At 41.3% G+C, this 19309-nt stretch overlaps 1 protein-coding gene across 1 annotated transcript; it reads left to right on the top strand.

The window, feature by feature from the left end:
• The first annotated feature begins 244 nt into the window (after positions 1-244).
• NMUR2 (neuromedin U receptor 2) lies at positions 245-15227 on the top strand. The gene is made up of 4 exons (XM_028721028.2): positions 245-1155; positions 10104-10188; positions 11851-11976; positions 14326-15227. The coding sequence occupies exons 1-4, from the start codon at positions 430-432 to the stop codon at positions 14583-14585; spliced, it is 1197 nt and encodes a 398-aa protein (XP_028576861.2). The 5' UTR covers positions 245-429; the 3' UTR covers positions 14586-15227.
• Positions 15228-19309: the final 4082 nt, after the last annotated feature.

Genomic DNA, 19309 nt, shown 5'->3' with positions numbered 1-19309 from the left:
TCGATCAACATGTCATTTGATTCACGTAGCCAGCCAATGAGTGTCTGGGAGAAGGGAGGAGCTTGCTATCGAAGGGACTCTTCACAAGTGAACAGTTAAATTGCCAAGGCAGACATATACACATATCTGTATATACATATATACACACACACTTCCTTTCTCTCAGTGCCTTTATGCTTTTGCGTCTGAAAGGACATTCTCTCTCTCTCTCTCTCTCTCTCTCTCTCTCTCTCTCTCTCTCTCTCTCTTTCTCTCCTCCCCCCAGCACCTTCTCCCCATAATTTCTCTCTTTCTCTCTATTGCTCTATCTCTCTGTTCTGTTCTGTCCCATTTTTACTTGGAAAAGTGAGCCATCTGAAACAAGAAAATCTTGGACAATCTAGGTCAGACTGGAGCCTGGAAAGAGATTCTTCATCCACTATACCCGCAATGGATTGGATCACAAACATATCTTCAGGTGTCTACCAAACAGAGGATGAAGTGGAGCCACTGATTAGAAGATACCTAAACAGCACTGAGGACTACCTTACCTTTTTATATGGACCCAGACGGAGCCATTTGTTCCTGCCTATGACTTGGATATATGCTTCGATTTTCCTGGTTGGAGTGTCGGGCAACCTTTTAGTGTGCCTGGTGATTCTCAGGCACCGCAACATGAAAACGCCCACTAACTACTATCTCTTCAGCCTTGCCATTTCCGACCTGCTAGTCCTGCTCTGCGGGATGCCCTTGGAAGTCTATGAAATGTGGAGCAACTACCCCTTCTTGTTTGGATTGGCTGGGTGCTATTTCAAGACGGCTCTCTTTGAGACGGTGTGCTTCGCCTCCATCCTGAACGTCACCACAGTCAGCATAGAGCGGTACGTGGCCATCATGCACCCCTTCCGAGCCAAGCTGAAGAGCACCAGGCGGCGCGCTTTGAGGATCATCATTGCCCTGTGGCTCCTGTCTGTCCTCTTCTCTCTTCCCAACACCAGCATCCATGGCATCGTACTGCAGTATTTCCCAAATCACACAGAAGTCCCTGGCTCAGCAACGTGTGCTGTGGTTCAGCCCATGTGGATCTACAACTGTATCATCCAGTTAAGCTCCTTCCTCTTTTACGTGCTGCCAATGAGTGTCATCAGTGTGCTCTACTGCCTGATGGGGATGAAAGTGAGTCCTGCATCCTCTTTTTGTGTAACTTTCTTTAATGGTCCATCTCATCTTAAATCATCTCATCCTGTACTTTAAACTGTTTAAAATTGAGCCTCTACTGGCTTACCATTATCTTTCTGGCAATGCAACAGAAGTTTAGATTCTGCCATGTGGAAGTAATGCTTCGGACATTCTCTTCCCATAACCATTCATTGCCCAATAATTAATGGAAACCCATTTACCCGACCTATTTATGACTTTTAAAAATCACACCATATCTTCTTCCAGCACTCTTGCAACTCCTATTTCATCCTCACCCTTTTTCACATTTGCAAAAGGATCCACGTGTTAGTTTGCTTTTTTAATCAACATTTAGCCAGTGCATGCTGATTAAGAATAAAAGTGCAACCAGTCTAAGAATATTTAGTACTTTCCCTCTTTTTCTTATAGCCTAATCTTAAACAGGTTTATTCAGAAATAAGTCCCACTGAACTCAATACTGCCTATGAATGAGATCACACAAGCATACCACATCACTGTACGATACCATTTCACATGTGCACTTTTCAAGAAGGTAGGAAGAAGAGCATCTATGAGCTAATAATAAAACAACTGGCATGGATGCTGGAAAAAGGAATACCTGAGCTGAGTAAACAAACCAGAATGGTTCTGCTAAGTTTGCATTATCAATCACTCTCCTTCTTTACTGTTTGATTATTGCCACAAAATGATTCCCTCTGCCCTCATACAGGCAGGAAGTTATTATTTCAAAGAGATCCTACAGAAATTGCTTAATCAAAACCCACCATAAGGCTGTCTTGGTGTTTTATAACAGCATCAGACACTTTTCAGATAATAATCCATTTGAAATGAAGTCACTTCTTGTGTTACAGGAAAAACCCACTAGGTCAAACCTTACACCAAATCCACAGTTAGGAGCTTTTCGGATGATTTGAAAAGGATTTTGCTTACCATTTCAGCCTTTTATATACAGATGCTTTATTCCTTATGGCGTATGCTCTTCCATTATGATATATTCTTCTGGCTTCATTCACAAAAGGCAACAGCAGTGGAAGCATTGATCTAAACGTCACCTTTTGTGTTGGTGCTGGTTCTGTAAGATTAAGGTGCACGTAAGTAGGGATTAATCCTATTATGTATGAAAGTATTGTTTTCCTTGCATGTCCAGCATCAAATTCATTCTGCACAGGCTTTCATCCTGACCTGTTCTGTGTGGAACTGGAAAATATGCCATTTCATTCAGAAAGAGAAGATAACACTTTGATTGTGGACTGAGATAATCACATAGAGAGCGACGTCTCTCTCTCTCTCTCTCTCTCTCTCTCTCTCTCTCTCTCTCTCTCTCTCTCACACACACACACACACACACACACACACACACCCTAGCACCATAGTTGTGTCTATTATGTTCTGTTTCACAACAAGCTTCTCTCTTTCTCTCTAGTTGTGAGGATTTGAATGCAAAGAAGACAAGAAATCCTGAAACCTTAATGGGAAAGTAGGATTTCTTTAACCTGCAAGAACCCTGAAAGCTTTAAAAGCTAGGCTGAGAGTAGGGATGGGTTAGAAGTTCAGTTCAGTTTGCATTTAAGGTGAACTTATCTGATTCACACTTTCTAAAACAATACATGAAGTGAAGCAGGGGGAAAAATGCACTTCACTTAATTTTGCAATGCAGATTTTCCAGGCAAGCAATGTGCACAAAAATGCATATATTAGTGAATGGTGCTCCAGGCCCCTTCCAATTCTATAATTCTATGATTCTAAATAGCATGCAAAAATGCATCATGTTACAGAAAACTGGTGTACAGAAATGTGCATATTAGGGGAGGCTGTAAGATCTGAGGCTGCTGATCAGACTCTTGGGTTGAGGTATTGTTTGGGGGGGGTTACTGAGGGGAGGGTTGTTGCTGTTGGTTTTCTTGTATCTTTATTTTTGGATCTTGTGATTTATATGGAAATTGTTCAGTTTCATTGTATATTTTAGTGTTTTGTTCATTGTTTATGACTACTTTTGTTACTTTGTAATTTTGTGATTGTTTTTTTTCATGTTGCAAGCCACCTTGAGCATGGTTTGAACTGTGGAAAGGCGGCACACAGATAACACGATCTGTGTGCGAATTCACATGAGGATATTGGGTTAAAGCAAAAATGCAAAGTCATATGGGAATATGGAGAACTGAATTGAAGAATGGGAAAACAAGAAACTGAAAGTGACAGATTTCCCCTTGTTGACCCAGCCTCTTCTGTAATAGTCATGTTCTAGTTGAGTTATGGAAGATTCTGACCCGAGCTACCTGATTTTACAGTTATGTCCAGGAAAAAAACAGGGAATATTTGTGGTAGGCACAGCAATTTGTATTACAGGTTGGGGGGGGGGGAGAGAATGAAGTAACCTTACACAACTTTCTTCACCCATGTCCACTAGAAGTTAGGGCTGGGGGTTTTCCCCTTTGGTGATTTGGAGAGAGCCAAGCTAAATGAGATGCTATGTGTCAGCCTGATTTTTGTTCTTTAAATAGTAGTCATGAGGACTCCAATGAATCATAGAATCATGATTGTACACAAAATAATGTGTATGAAAATGCATATACTAAGGCATCCTTAGCTAGCAGGACCAGTGGTCAGAGCTGTAGACCAACAACAGGTGGAGACCAAAGTTTGAGAAACACTGTGCTGAGGTAAAGTGTCCATAAAAATGCATTTATTAGTGAATATAATGCACAAATAAAACTTTCTATGTGGGGAAATTTGAAAAAAAATGTGCATATTAGGCAAAAAAATCATGCAAAATTGTGTATATTCAGAGAAACTGGCAATAAGATGCTGACTGATTTTCATGAGGACTTAAAAAAACCCCAACCTCACCCTGATGTGTAAATGTGGAGAACTGAACTTAAGATTTGAAAAATGAGAAACTGAGAGAAACCAAAATGGACAGATTTGTCTATCCCTAGTAATCACTCATTCCCCACCAGCATGCTCTAGCATTCAACACACAATGCTTCCATTAATTAGCAGAGGTTGGGGGGGGGGACAGAAGGACAGAAAGCTCTCAACATACAGCTCTCAATCATTTAGAAACTAATTGCAAATGAGTTATTTTCCTCCACTGGCAGAAAAACAAAGTGATGCTGACAATCTCAGTAAACTTATAGGGAAGGAAGAAGGCATGAGTTATGTATTTAGAACTTTTGCTAATCAGCAACATTGATATCCCAGGACATTATGTAACAGGATTAGGGCTGGTTGCCATTTCCTTGATTATTCCGTTATTGATCAGTACACTCATGCCATTTGCTACCAATGGGAAAATGCAATGAAAAGTGTGAGGTGAACAAATGACTAACAGAAACATGTATAAACACCCTACAAGCAAATCAGGATGCGTGCTCATTTTTTAATATCCTCCTGGCAAAGAAATCAGAATATAACCAGAAGCAGTCAGTGGGGCAGAGCAGGGTGGTGTGGCGTTGCTCACCTGGCTTCCCAAAATAGAGGTTGCTACTGCGAGATGAGCGCCACAACCCCAGAGTCGTCCGTGACTGGACCTAATGGTCAGGGGTCCCTTTACCTTTTTATTGGTATCTGATAGGGATATGGGAAGGGGTGCGACAGCAGAGAGGTCAGTTTGGTGCTGGCACAGTGGCAGAGCCAATCCAATACTTATTCTGCTGTGCCTCCATTGCATCCCTGCTTCCTCACCTAGCCCTGACCCCTCTCCCTCTCAGTTACCAACAGTGACCCCCACACTGGGAAACCAGGTGAGCAACACTGCCCTACCCCATTCTGCTCTGCCAATCACTACCAGATTAATTCTAACCCTTACATAAGCTTTGCCCAGTAAATAGGTCATCTGGATGATCCCTAAGTGCATTAGTGATTTCCATGAGATCGTACACATTGTTACTACAAAGATATTTCTGATGCAATTCATGAAACTGAAATCCAAGTCAATTTGTTTCAGACCTCAGAAATAGTCAATTTACACTGCAATTCCATGGAAGTCCCAATGTGTTCGTAGCAGTAGGTATGTTTAAGATTGCACCCTTAAGTGTAAGTGTACAATCTTGGAATCCCACCAGCTTCATGCGACTTTATTCAGCTAGTGGCATGATAGCAGTTTTAAACTGAATATTATAAATCCCAAGAGTTATGCTGCAAGGAATGCAGAGTAATAATAAAAAAGTCATATAGTATTTGCAAATGCCTGAAGGTTAATTGCAATATGGGACTATGTTTTTATTTAATAAATATGTAGGCAAAAAGATAATTTTTCCTGTGGAGCATTTTTCAAGTTTATTGCCATGCTACCACAATAAATACTCCATGGCTTTTTCTGGGGTGGGAAAAAAACTTTCAGGCAGAAAAGGCCAGCCACTGAATCATGTAGCAAAAATAGCAGCCATTAGTTGCTTTGCATGTTAAAGCAGTAAAAATATATTACCAAATAGAAATGAATTTTGAGTATATTAAACACTGGAAGACTGTGATGAGTTGATAAATGATAGAAATGATTTCATATTGACCACAGCTTAAAAGCTCATAAAAGAGCTTTTATGAGCAATAAATCCTAAAGCATAAAGCAGGTGGAGACAAAGACAGAGCCCACAGAAATCATGGGAAACCTATATTGTACTTCCAGACAAGAGGCTTATCTACACTTCTTTTTAGCCATTTTTTGAAAATGCAGCTTTACTTTACAGTATTCTGCCTATTAGATCCAGCTGCCTGCTTGCTAAAAGCTACAGAATGTTTTGCTTTCCAAGCTATTAATTAAAAGCACTTATCATTACAAAACTCAATAAGAATGCCTTGCCATCTGATTAGTAATTAATCACCATTAGTAATAGCAAATAAATGTCATTCTATTGCACCTTGTTTTTGCTCAATTATTCTCGTAGGTATTAGGTAGGATTTGAGTATATATTTAAATTTGATTTGGTTTTGTAATAGATCACAGCTACATGGTGGGAGTGATTCAGAATAAAATTAGTTGTGATTAATATTGCAATCGTGGAGCGCTGATATGGATCTTATACCAGTCATAGGGTTGGGTCAAGACTGGTCCTACAATGGTCCCTGGGAAGGTGTCCTGAAGAATGTTTTAGAATACCACTTCTGAGGGTAGACAACTTGGTCTGACCTTGGAAGAAGATATGTGGCCTTCTCTCTGCTGTGGCAGAAACCTCAGTCACCCTTCCCTTGCCAATGATCCATTGGGGGGGGGGGGTTTAGACTCTCTAAGTGATGAATATCAGGGTGCACGTGATACAACTGTACCAGGAAGTAGCATGAGCCCAGCAAGGCACTGGCAAATGATGGTTTGTTTTCCTTTGGTTTTCCTCTCTCCCGTTCTAGATTACCATCTTCATTAGTTAAACTGAGTCTAGCTACAACCCACAATCAATGGTGCATAGAAACATGGTTAGGACCAGGTTTTAAGGCCCATTGGAAATATAAAACTGATTTAAAATCAAACCAAACTTCTGTATTGCAGTGTTGCTGCTCTCAGCAGCTTTTGGTGGTGATATACATAAGAGAGACAGGATAGAAATTAAAATAACAAATGAACAATAAGAATAAATAAATTCTATTTGCCCATGCATGTTTGTACCCCACTTTTCGCCAGAGGTTTCATAGAGGCAAGATATTCTAGGATGGATTTCCCCCCACTCAGATCTCCTTTGAGTCCTCCACCACCCCCTGCTATACACTCCTTTTTTCAAGCACCATGGAAAAGGTTAAGTGTAAGTACATCTTTCTATATTGGAAAGAAATGAAGTTTAAAAAGCACAGAACAGATGCCTCCGCAATCCATTCACCAGAAAATAAAATGCATACAGGATCTTGGACAGGGATTTTCACACTTTCTTATAATGCCTCTCATTCAGCTAAAGAAATAATAATTTAAACAGCAATCTGAACTTGTTCAAACCATAATCTCTTGCCATTAAATTCAGAATTGAGCTAAACCTTTTCATTTTTTGCTTTTCTTTGGCTGGAGTTGAATTCCAGGCTAATTTAATAGCATTCAGTTCCTATTAGTCATGACTAACTTCACAATAACTTCAGTAGAACCCTCAGTCCAAGTAACATAGTCTGGACCCAACCCATTGTGGCAGTATAAAGTGAATTTTATTTTCATTTTCAAAAATTACTTGCCACCACATCAATAAGAGGATTATGGGCAGCAGGGGATATTAGTTTTTCTGGTTCTGTAAATTTTATTGCATTTAGCTAACTACTGAAACTAAACCTCCATTCAGACATTGGAATCCATCTTGCAGGGATGAGTTTGCTATTTCTGCCCCCTATTGCCAGCACCCTTCATGAACCAGAGGCATAACTCCTGAATTGGGGAGCCTCCCCCCCCCCCAGTCCTGTAGACTTACAACCTTGCATGATTTAGAACCTTGAGAGGAATGGGCTTCCGACTGAAGATGATTGCTTATGACTCAGTAAGGTGATGAAGATGGTAATGGGCAGGACAGAGCTAGCCTGCTCACCCCTCCTCTCTCTCAAATGATTCTGATCACATGTGGGATGGGGGAGCACCCCAATGGAATTAGAGCTCACATCTTTGGTAGGACAATGTTCATGGAACATTGTCATTCTTCATACATGCAGTTTTAGAATATATTTGATATGGTGCTTCTTATTGCTCTCCCTTCTTCTGTTCCTTATCAATTTGGGGGGTTGTTTTACTTGGCTTTCGGCGGTTGGTCTGAGTGATTTTGAATACTTTTGCACATTCAAATTTCAAATTCAAAATCCTTTATTAGGCATAGCATACCACACATTATCAAACAAGCATCATATACAGACTGTATAAAATACGGGCTCAGCGAACACAGTTTATCCCAGTCCTATTCTTAACTCCAAAAAATAAATTGATGTACATAGATAAAATAATACAACACAGCAACATCACCTACCATTAAAAACCACTAAGTCTCTTTATCATGGCCCATTCTTTCTTCATGGACAGCACTTAAAAATTCAGCCACTATTAAAGTAATTTGATCATCGTTGTCCACCAGTAGGTCCTGAACAGTTGGTTGTGTAAAAGTCTGTCTATTAAATTTTAGGGCCTCAAATAATTGTCTTCTGGCATAACTGCCAAAATCACAGGAAAAGAATATATGCTCTAGAGTATCGAGTTCCTGTTTTCTGCATTTGCAGAGATGCTCTGATTCTGGGATAGCTAAGTATCTTCCTCTCACTACCACCGAGGGAAAGATGTTAAATCTGGCCAACATAAACAGCCTACACGATTCATGTTTCTTCAGATTTGTCATGTATCCCTTTTGGAAATCTCTACACAAAGGGAGATTTAAGTGGATAGGAGAGCAGGTGCTGTGCTTTGCAACCTCAAGCATGGCGAGAAAACTTTTTCCTGTAAGAGTCTTCCTGATAATTTCCCATGTATCTTTGGGATCAGAGATTTCAAAGTCAGTTAGAGTGAGCCCTATCGAATCCAGTTTTCTCCTGCAAGTCAATGATAGATTGTAGATTGCACTATCACTTAAAAGATCATAAAGTAGAGAATTAGGGGATAGGGCTCTATAATGGAGGAAGATCCAATATTTCAAGGTCCTCAGCCATGCTCTTACTGATAAAGGCAATATTCCCAGCTCACAACATATTGTTTCATATTTTACAGAGTTTGCAAGTCCTAATAATAACCTCAGAAGGGATGCGTGGAATTTATCCAACCTCTTGAGGTCACCTGAAATCCACACTGGTAACTTTTGCACATTCTACACATGTGATGCCCCTTTCCCTGAGTTCATTGACTTTATCCTGTTAATAAGATTCTGTGTGACGCTAGGGGTGTGGAGCACAAATTGGCACAATAAACCTCTGGTTCTTTCTGAGCTAATGGACTGCTGGAGGAGGTGAAGATCCCAGTTCGCTGACAGTCATTTTCAAAGTACCAGAAAATGGCTTTCTTGGCTTCTCTCTGTTTCTCCTGGCGTTCAGAGTTCTCTCTCTTTCTAAGACTTTTTGACAGCACTTTAGTAATTAAAAGGGTAGCTTTCTTAATAAGCCTTATTTCACTGCAAATCAATGGTAGCCTAAGCAAGAAATAGTATAGCTTACATCAATACATGATGTCCTTTCTTTTGAAAGCTCCAGAGCTGATGAACACACACACAGGGTTACCAAAGAACCCACCCACTCCCCATTTCTGGTGCCAAGCTGATGTCCATGGATTAAAAACAAAGAAACAAACTAAACTCCATATATATAACACCAGTGGTTCTGGCAAGCAAAGGAGTTCAAATTCAATGTTGCCATGAGCCTTCAGCATGCTTGCTTTGTCTGGTTACCTATATGGGCGTAACACCCCTATTTTCTTGCTTGCACATGTTGCAGAACTGGACATTTGTGCATGTTATGGACTGGACAAGATTCCATCGGAAGAACTTTCTGATAGCAAGAGCTGTTCAACAGTGGAACAGACTCCCATGAGAGGTGGTGGACTCTCCTTCCATGAAGGTTTTTAAGCAGAGGTTGAATGGCCATCTGTCATGCATGATTTAGCTGAGATGCCTGCATTGCAGAGGGTTGGGCTGGAAGATGACGCTTCGGGTCCCTTCCAACTCTACAATTCTAGGAGTTGCTAACTTAGTGCCTCCAGATGTTGCTGCACTGTAAGTTCAATCAGCCCCTGCTAGCATGACCAATAGTCAGGAATAAGGGAAACTGAAGTCCAACAATGTCTGATTATCTCTGCAATATCCTTAACTGTACACTACAGGTGATCTTAACTGCACACTGCACAGTATTCCAAATGTGGCCATGCTTGTTTTTCTATATGTTGTTTTATCTTTAACAATACTTTCCACCAGTTTTTCCAGGACAGACTGTTTTTCACTGATGTTGTTAGATCCATTCCTACAGCAATGTTTCCTGACTTTTTCTCCTCCAATTACCAGCTGAGAGGAGACTGTTCTTTGGAAGTAGATGAAATGGGAATTAATGTTAAAAGACCATCCAGAAAGTCTGTCACTAAGATGTTATGTAAGTAACAAATTTGTGCTTTGCATTATGAATGAATGTGAGGCAGGCCAATGTACGATAATGTATTTTAGGATAAGGTTACCAGACGTCCCTAATTCCCGGGGACAGTCAAACGTGGCAATCCCTATTTGCATTGCCTCCCTGCACTTTTAATCAGAGATGCAGAGTATGTATGTGCAGTGTATTTCAGGAACCGAGTCCGCAACCCTGTACTACTAACCAAGGAGTAAGTCCCATCTAATTCAATGAGGTTCATTGTTTAGTACAAGGGTAGTCAACCTTTTTATACCTACCACCCACTAATGTATCTTTCTTGATGGTAAAATTTCCTTACCGTCCACCAGTGTTCAATGGAAGGAAGATTCAGCTTGTGCCATAGAGCCCCCTACCACCCACCTAGAATCCTGAAATGCCCACTAGTGGGCGGTAGGGACCAGGTTGACAATCCCTGGCTTAGTAGATGTGCATTGGGTTGCCCTGAACTTTCCACTTCTGCTTGTGATTAATTTGGAAAAAGGACTCGGAAGCTTCCATGCAATTACAGCCACCATGAACTGTACAAAGCAATTTTAACCTCTTTCATACATGAATAATTATTACTTTAGCAACAGCAGCAATAGTGTCACTATATCTTGCCCAAGGCAACCCAAAGTGACTTACAACCAATGAATACATCTGGAAAGCATTATGCATGTGTCTGTCTTGATACCATTAGGTGCAAGACTCCTTTAGGACTCTTGCACCTGTGGGTGAGATAGATCTGGTGTCTATGCAGGCACAGGACTGATTTTTTTTCCAGATCTACATGTAGGCCAAGCTCAGCCACAGATACAGGAGTCCTGAGAGAGTCTTGCATCTCGTAGTTACATTATGCGGCAGATGCTAAAATAGGGATGGTGGAGAATCTTAATTCAGTTTCCACTTAAATGTGATTCACACTTCCCAAAACAATATGCTGTCATCTGGCGGCTAAGTAATATGTACATAAAAGCACGCAGCATGGTAAAGTGTGCATAAAAGGCATATATTTGTGAAAACAATATCCAAAGTGCATTATGTTAGGGAAAATGTTCATACTAAGATAAATTTGCATAACATGCTGATGAATTTTCATGATGAGTTCTTTTTAAATCACAAGCTGATGTGGGAATGTGGGTAACTGAACTTAATATTAATAAAAAGAGAAGAAAAAGAACGTCGAGAGACCAAAATTGACAGATTTGCCCATTCCTCTGATAGAATAATAAAATGTCCCATGAGAAGCAGTGCCAGACCTTCAGTTTATACAGCCCCATCCAAATTTGTACTGGCAATGGCTTGTCTAGAGTTCACTTATTCTAAGTAGAATGTTCAATAAGAACCAGTCAAGTATTTATTTCTACTTGTAAAATAACACACTGATTTAAAATATATATCAATGACATACTGAAGCCTGATATCAGTGTAGAATCAAACTTTACTTGTAAGCTAACTTCATCTTGTATGAGCAAAACAGAAAAGAGGAATGTAAATGTTACAAATGGGGGAAAAAATGATATTTCTGTTTGATTAAAGTGGGAAGCTATCTGAAGTATTCATTTGCTTTCTTAAATCACCTGGTTTGATGCAGTGAAATAACAGCCTATATGTCTTGCTCTTCCCTCATTCTTCTCTCTCTGACAGTTGTCCTAGTAATCGTTTTCGGCATATGCTGGGCTCCGTTCCACACAGACCGACTCTTCTACAGCTTTGTCGTAAACTGGACAGAACCTCTTGCCAATATGTTCAACTTAATCCATGTGGTGTCAGGTAACTTTCTCTTTGTCTCACAGTTTGTTCAGCACAAGCAAAGTGTCCCAAAAGAAAACTCTGGTGGTTATGTTCAGTCAGAATGACATAAAATGACCCTCTGATAAACCAATGAAAACCATCATTCAATAAACTGAGACTTGGAAAGAATGTTCTCCAGTGAACATCAACTGCTGAATGAAAATGTGTTTTCTTCCTCCCTTCCACACTACAAAGGGCCGTGGGTGAGGCAAAAGGCAGTAGCAGACAGTGGGGTGAAGTGGGGTGCTCACCTGACCTCTGGTCACCCGTGTTGCTGCTGCATACCAGGGCAGAGAGGTGGTGTGGTGGCAGGGTTGGTGCAGTGCAAATGCACTAACCAGAGCACAGAATTGGCTCCTCTGGTACATTTCCAATGGGCTATCTGAGTATGCAGCAGTGATGCAGGTGACTGAAGTCAGGGCGGACTTTGGTCTTTCAAATTTCAGCAGCGCCCTGTGCGAGGTCAAAATTCAGTGCTTGCCCCATCTCTTGTTTTCCATTTTGCTCTATCCATTGCTCAGGCTCCATGCTCAGTGCAGCAGAACCGGTCATGCTGCCCTAAACCCCCCTCTGCTGAAGGTCAGATGATTGCCACCACTCCACTGTCCACGACTGGATGAAGGTTCTAGCCTTTCTTCCTCCAAAGTCTGTGCTCTTGTGCTATTGTAGGTGGGGGAAGCATTATATTGCAGATCAATACAAATACTCTCCCTCTCCCTCCGTCCTTGATAGCTTAGATGTGACTTAAAGACCCATAATATAAATCTGTGCTAAGGTTCACAAAACAGAGAAGGTGCAAAGGTGCCACAATGGGATGACTTCTTAAGGCCATCGTGACCCACACTCAGCATTTTTACTCGTAAAAATAAGCAAAACCCATTATTATTGCTACTAGACCATCTCTAATATAGATGGGGTAATAAACAAAATGTTCTCTTTGCTGATTTCTCAGCCAAGCAAGGAATCTCATTAGAAAGTACAAGGAAGAAATAGATCGTTGATAGATGATAGATAGATAGATTGATTGATTGATTGATTGATTGATTGATAGATGATTGATTGATTGATAGATAGATGATAGATAGATAGATAGATGATAGATAGATAGATAGATGATAGATAGATAGATAGATAGATAGATAGATAGATGATAGATATAGATATAGATAGATAGATGATAGATAGATGATGATAGATAGATGATGATAGATAGATGATAGATAGATAGATAGATAGATAGATAGATAGATAGATAGATAGATAGATGATAGATAGATAGATGATAGATAGATGATAGATAGATAGATAGATGATAGATGATAGATAGATGATATAGATGATAGATAGATAGATAGATAGATAGATAGATAGATAGATAGATAGATGATAGATAGATAGATAGATAGATGATAGATAGATAGATAGATAGATGATAGATATAGATAGATGATAGATATAGATAGATGATAGATATAGATAGATGATAGATAGATGATATAGATGATAGATAGATAGATATAGATAGATAGATGATAGATAGATAGATAGATAGATAGATAGATAGATAGATAGATTATAGAAATTCTTGTTGTAGGTCCAAGGGTTTATAAGCACCTAATTATATTACTGCTGCAGACACAATGCAAATACATAGGGTGCAATAACCACTGGCCGAGCAAATCTGGTATTTAGTGGAAGTCCATTATGATGGCTGAATACCAGATACACCACAACCATGACAGATGAACCCTGTCCGTGCTTCTTGCTTGTCTGAATGGAGGATAGAGTGCTGTGTGTAACAAAGCATTCATTGCTCCTCGCACTTTTGCCTCTGGCCCCAGTCATTGCTGGCATATGAGAAGAGGGGGGCGGGAAAGGTTGCTCAGAAGGAAATGTGGCTCTTGAAGCTTCCCCACTCCAGCTTTAAATCACACACACATACTGCTTAATTTATATATAATTAGGCAGACCTGTCTTTGAAAGACACAGGTTTGCTATCAGCTGTCATGTGGTAATTTAGGTTGGTCCCAAGGTGTAGCAGATCATTTTCTTACAAGCTTTGAACATAACAGCTCCTTTCCCTTAACTGCTTTGTATTCAGACTGGAGCACTGTAATCTCTTTGACAGCACTGCAATAATTTTTGTCTTGGAGAACAAGTGCAGCTAATATATCTAAAAAACATTGCCTTTAATTAGGCAGAAACAGGGCCTGTAAATGCACTACCTGATAAGACTAGCCTTGCTCCTGTCAGCCAGTTAAGCTGAGCAGAGGAACTATAGCTCACAAGTTGTCTCCCTGTTTCTTTCTGCTGTTTCCCCTCTCCTAGGCATTTTCTTCTATCTGAGTTCTGCTGTTAACCCTATAATCTACAATTTGCTGTCCAGGCGTTTTAGGATGGCTTTCCTGAGTGTCATCTTTCCTCAGTGCAAACACTGGCACCCCAGACACACTACCAGTCGCCTCCCATCCCAGCGGAGCATCTTCATGCTTGGGGAACTCAATGTTGCAGGGTCTGCAGAAGAAAGAAGCCACCCATATCCGCAGAGGTCGTCTGTCTGCAGCTCTCACCTGTCTGGCGGTCTGTGACTAATGTGACCTTTGGATGTCCTCCCAGCCGCACGGGAGCTACTTATCCATGACCAGCTCTTGCACAGCTGAAAGATCATATGAATGACCCAAGCATGTGTTTCTTTCCTGTGAAATTGGCGCAGGTACCAGGAGGAGCAGGGCCTGTTCCATGGGAGAGGCTACACAATCAGGCCCCATCCACATGGTTTCCCAGCTGTGCAGGAGATGCTCGTGCATCAGGGCACCTTGTTGGATGCTGAAAGATGAGGCCCACGTGAGAGATGTGAGGAGAAATAGAAATTACACTTCCTTTTGAGGAGACTGGGGGCTTTGGGGAGCACCCTTTCAGCCTACAAATTGTCTTTCTGTTGGTGTTCATTTTACAGCCTTCCCGGGTATCTATACTTCCAGAAAGTCCTCTGATGGCCTCATCTGGGCTTTCCTGAAAGTGTAAGAAGCTAGAGGAGGCACCGACTATGTCTTTGACAGTTGTTCACTATTATTTTTCCTTTTAAAGAAATCAGTGCAGAAAGTGAGAGTGTTTTTTAAGAAAGGAATGAATAAATAAATGGAAGCTGTTCCCTTAAAAACAAAACCAGCAAGAGCACCAGTCTCAGACACCCGGTAGCCACTCTCTGCAACTTCTGGTGCTTTAGTTAATTCCCAGGGGAAAGGCATCATGAGGTAATTCATGCCATGGAGATCAAGGAGCACCAGCATCCAGAGAGGTTAGAGACTGCGGGAAGAAAGATTGAATAGAAAAAAGGTAAAAAGATAAAAGACCCCCCTGGACGGTTAAGTCCAGTCAAAGGCAACTATGGGGTTGCGGCACTCATCTCGCCTTCAGGCCAAGGGAGCCGGCGTTTGTCCACAGACAGCTTTCTGGGTCATGACTAAACCTCTACTGGTGCAATGGGACACCGTGACGGAAACCAGAGCACACGGAAACGCTGTTTACCTTCCTGCCGCAGCAGTACCTATTTATCTACTCGCACTGGCATGCTTTCAGACTGCTAGGTTGGCAGGAGCTGGGACAGAGCAATGGGAGCTCACCCTAACACGGGGATTTGAAACGCCAACCACAGTGGTAGACCACAGAGTAGACCAGTGTTTCCCAACCTTGGGCCTCCAGCTGTTTTTGGACTACAACTCCCATCATCCCTAGCTAGCAAGACCAGTGGTCAGGGATGATGGGAATTGTAGTTCAAAAACAGCTGGAGGCACAAGGTTGGGAAACACTGGAGTAGACCACAGTGCTACCCACATCCCTATTGAATAGAAATAAATATATATGCACAGCACCTTCAGCCAGCTTGCAACAGTAAGGTAAGCTCAGTCCTGCATTCACCAGTGTTATAAATACAAACTAAAGACATTCTAAAGCACCCTGATAATGGGGCAGAAGCTTCTTTCATGGGAGAAAATCAACATTTCAAGAGATCAGAGGACATTTTTGAGCACTGTATGAAACTTTATTCATTACACTACAATGACTGTCTCATTCCCTTATCCATATTCAGTAATTATTGTGATTCAAATCTCTCCCTTGCTTATTTTTTTTTTTAATTTAAAACATTCCTAAACTGTCCACCATCCTTTCAGGAAACCAAGGTTGGGGTACAACATGTTCCAATACAACTAACAATAATAAAGCAACTGATAAGGTCACGTGATCAATTAAAATTTATGATAAGTTCATTTGCCTGGGTAAATAAAAATCTTCTTTGTCTGGTAGCTAAAAGATTGCAGGGTAGATACTGGTAACAGTGGCAGAGTTAGCTGCATGGGGGCCCGGAACGGTGGCCATGCCGTGCACCCGGGGGGGGGGGGGCGAGCCGTGGGGGAGGGGGATCCACCACACAGGGTGATTCATGGAGTGATTGGAAGTGGCGGCGGGGTGATTCGCCAGCCGGGGCAATCCATCACAATCCATTGGGTGGGGCGATCCACCGCACAGGGCAATTGGCAGCAGGACGATACACCAAGCACGGGGGCGGCGGGGCAAGCCCCCCGCGGTGTGCTTTTTTGTCACCCCTCTCACGGATGGCACCCGGGGCAAACCGCCCCCACCTTCCTAGGCCCCTGGATGGAAAAAATCTCTTTAAGCAAGCTCTTTAGAAATCTCCAGAGACGCCAGAGCTCAAAGAGCCCTCTCCCCTTTGGGGTAGAATAGTATATGCAGTATAGGAGGTGCCTGGGGAAGAGCCTCAGCTGAAGATCTAAAGGCAAATTCAGACTGAGGTGGGAAGGGGAGTTCCTTCAGGTATGTGGATTAGTTAAAACTCAGGTTTAGTTTGCCTAAATGAATAAACAACATGCTACAACTCCCCATGGAAAAAGAAGCATTAGATGGACAGAAAGAATTTGTTCTGATTTGCATATTTGCTACAGTCAAATGCATTCCCATTAATATTAATTTTTTCAGTCAGGCAGAGTAGGGAGAAGTCATGTGAATACAGAGCACAGAGTCCCAGACTTACAATGCAATATGAAGCATGTTTTCCCACTGTATTCATTGGGATTTTCTTCAAGGTACATAACAAGTTTGCACACTTTTAGATTTGGGTCTACTGTGTCAATTGAGAGATGAGACTATCACCGGCTCTACAAATTCTGGTATTGTATATTCACCTATTTTATCTTTTGTGGAATGAGCATAATTAGTTCTTTGGTATTGTTTGTTCTTGTGGTTCTGATAGCATAGTACCAGTCCAGATACAAGTGTGGCATTTATGTGTGTAATGTCAACAGGCAAATCTGTGACATGTCAAACTCCAACATGTGGTAAGGAATGGAAGATCTTCTCACTAGTCATGTGTAAGGTGTTTTTCTCACTGAACAGAGTCCTGGTAAATGTAGATAAATTGGATGCATCAAAACAAAACTCAGAGGTTGTGTTCCTTCTCTTTCTTCTCTACTGTTCAGAGAAGGAAGAACATCTTGTTCAAATTACAGTGATCCCTCTATCATATGCATCCCATAATTTCTAGGTTATTCACAAGGAAAATCAAATGGAATTGAAGTATACTCTTGAAATGGTCAAATTGCCACATATTAACCCATACATATACATATATTTGAATGTTGAGATTTCCATAGTATCTACACATGGGCATATATCTTACTAATACATAGCTCAGTGTTTATCAGAGAAAAGATTAAACTTATGTATTCAGAAATGCTGCTTCACCAGTTCAGCTAAAGGGCAACAAGTTCAAACAAATGTGAAACTCTACTTCCAATTCACACAAAATAACAGTGCACTATTAAAATACCTCTTGAGATAAACATAGATCCTAATAATCACTGGACACTTTACTTCTCCCTGCAGACACTGGCAAATCCTTGACTACCCCCAAGTGGAGAAATATATAAGTTCAGTTATTTACATTTATATCCATTTTAACCTATTCCTTCCTTCAATCATTAACATTCTCTTTTTTAAAATCACAATTTCATTGTGAATTACTATTTATGTGACTTTTTATACCTTTAAATGTTTTGCTAACTCGCAATCTGATAGGCGATTTGGAGTTGCAGACACCAAGGCTTCTCAAAATTACACTATCCCAGTGACTTGGGAGCACTGGCAACATTTTGAATGATAACTTGTGAATGGACCCTTCCATCCTAAGCAGTCAAATGGATACAGTTTACCAGGAAGGGCTACGCTTTGGGTTTCACTGGAAAAAAACGATGCTCATTATTTTCTCAGTAGCAGGAGAAGAACAGTTGCTATGAGTTCCAGACTTCTACAGCTCTTTGGTACATATCTAGTGGAATATTTAAAAATAATGTATGACTGATTGCATGCATAAAATCTCACCAAACAGCAGCCCAGCATTCATCACAATGGATACCCACTGGTGCTTTAGCTATGCTAGGATCACAGGATAGATAGAATCTTTATTTGCATCAGTCACTAAAGGTAAAGGTAAAGGTACCCCTGCCCGTACGGGCCAGTCTTGACAGACTCTAGGGTTGTGCGCCCATCTCACTCAAGAGGCCGGGGGCAGCGCTGTCCGGAGACACTTCCGGGTCATGTGGCCAGAGTGACAAAGCTGCATCTGGTGAGCCAGAGCCGCACACGGAAACGCCGTTTACCTTCCCGCTAGTAAGCGGTCCCTATTTATCTACTTGCACCCGGGGGTGCTTTCGAACTGCTAGGTTGGCAGGCGCTGGGACCGAGCAATGGGAGCGCACCCTGCCGCAGGGATTCGAACCGCCGACCTTTCGATCGGCAAGCCCTAGGCTCTGAGGCTTTTACCCACACTGCCACCCGCGTCCCTAGCCACAGTCACTAGCCACAGCAGTAAAATAAAATACAATGTACTGAGGATAGAGCTAAATGCTTAGCTATACAAAGTACATTCTAAAGGTTAACACCACAGGATTAAAAAGGAGGGAGCAGGGTTAGGTGCCCCAGTTCTATTTTCCATCTCCCTTATATTTTTTATCCCTCCCTCCCAAAGAAACAAAGGACAACAAGCCACAAGAAGATTGTTTTAAAAATCATTTTATTTTCAAATAAATAAATAAGAAACCAAGTATCCTCTCAACTATTAATTTCAAAGTTGCCCGAAACAATGTTTTTCACCCACCCAATGCCTTGGTGAACGGGAAGGTTTTAAAATTCTGCCTAAGTTTCCTGAAGATTATTTTTTTTAAATGCGAATCCCTGCAGAAATGTGGAGAATTGAAGCTAAGTTTGGAAAAAGGAGAAACAGAGAGAAGTGAAACTG

Source organism: Podarcis muralis, chromosome 2, assembly GCF_964188315.1.
Source record: "Podarcis muralis chromosome 2, rPodMur119.hap1.1, whole genome shotgun sequence".
NCBI lineage: Eukaryota > Metazoa > Chordata > Lepidosauria > Squamata > Lacertidae > Podarcis > Podarcis muralis.
Note: the sequence above shows the minus strand (reverse complement) of the source record. Positions and strands in the feature narration are given on the sequence as shown.

Bases quoted from the DNA above. Each gene is read 5' to 3' on its own strand.
- NMUR2 (XM_028721028.2), top strand. From the start codon at position 430: ATGGATTGGATCACAAACATATCTTCAGGTGTCTACCAAACAGAGGAT. The intron at 10,189-11,850 runs GTAAGTAACAAA...TCTCTCTGACAG, and splicing joins GTCTGTCACTAAGATGTTAT to TTGTCCTAGTAATCGTTTTC. The intron at 11,977-14,325 runs GTAACTTTCTCT...CCCCTCTCCTAG, and splicing joins CTTAATCCATGTGGTGTCAG to GCATTTTCTTCTATCTGAGT.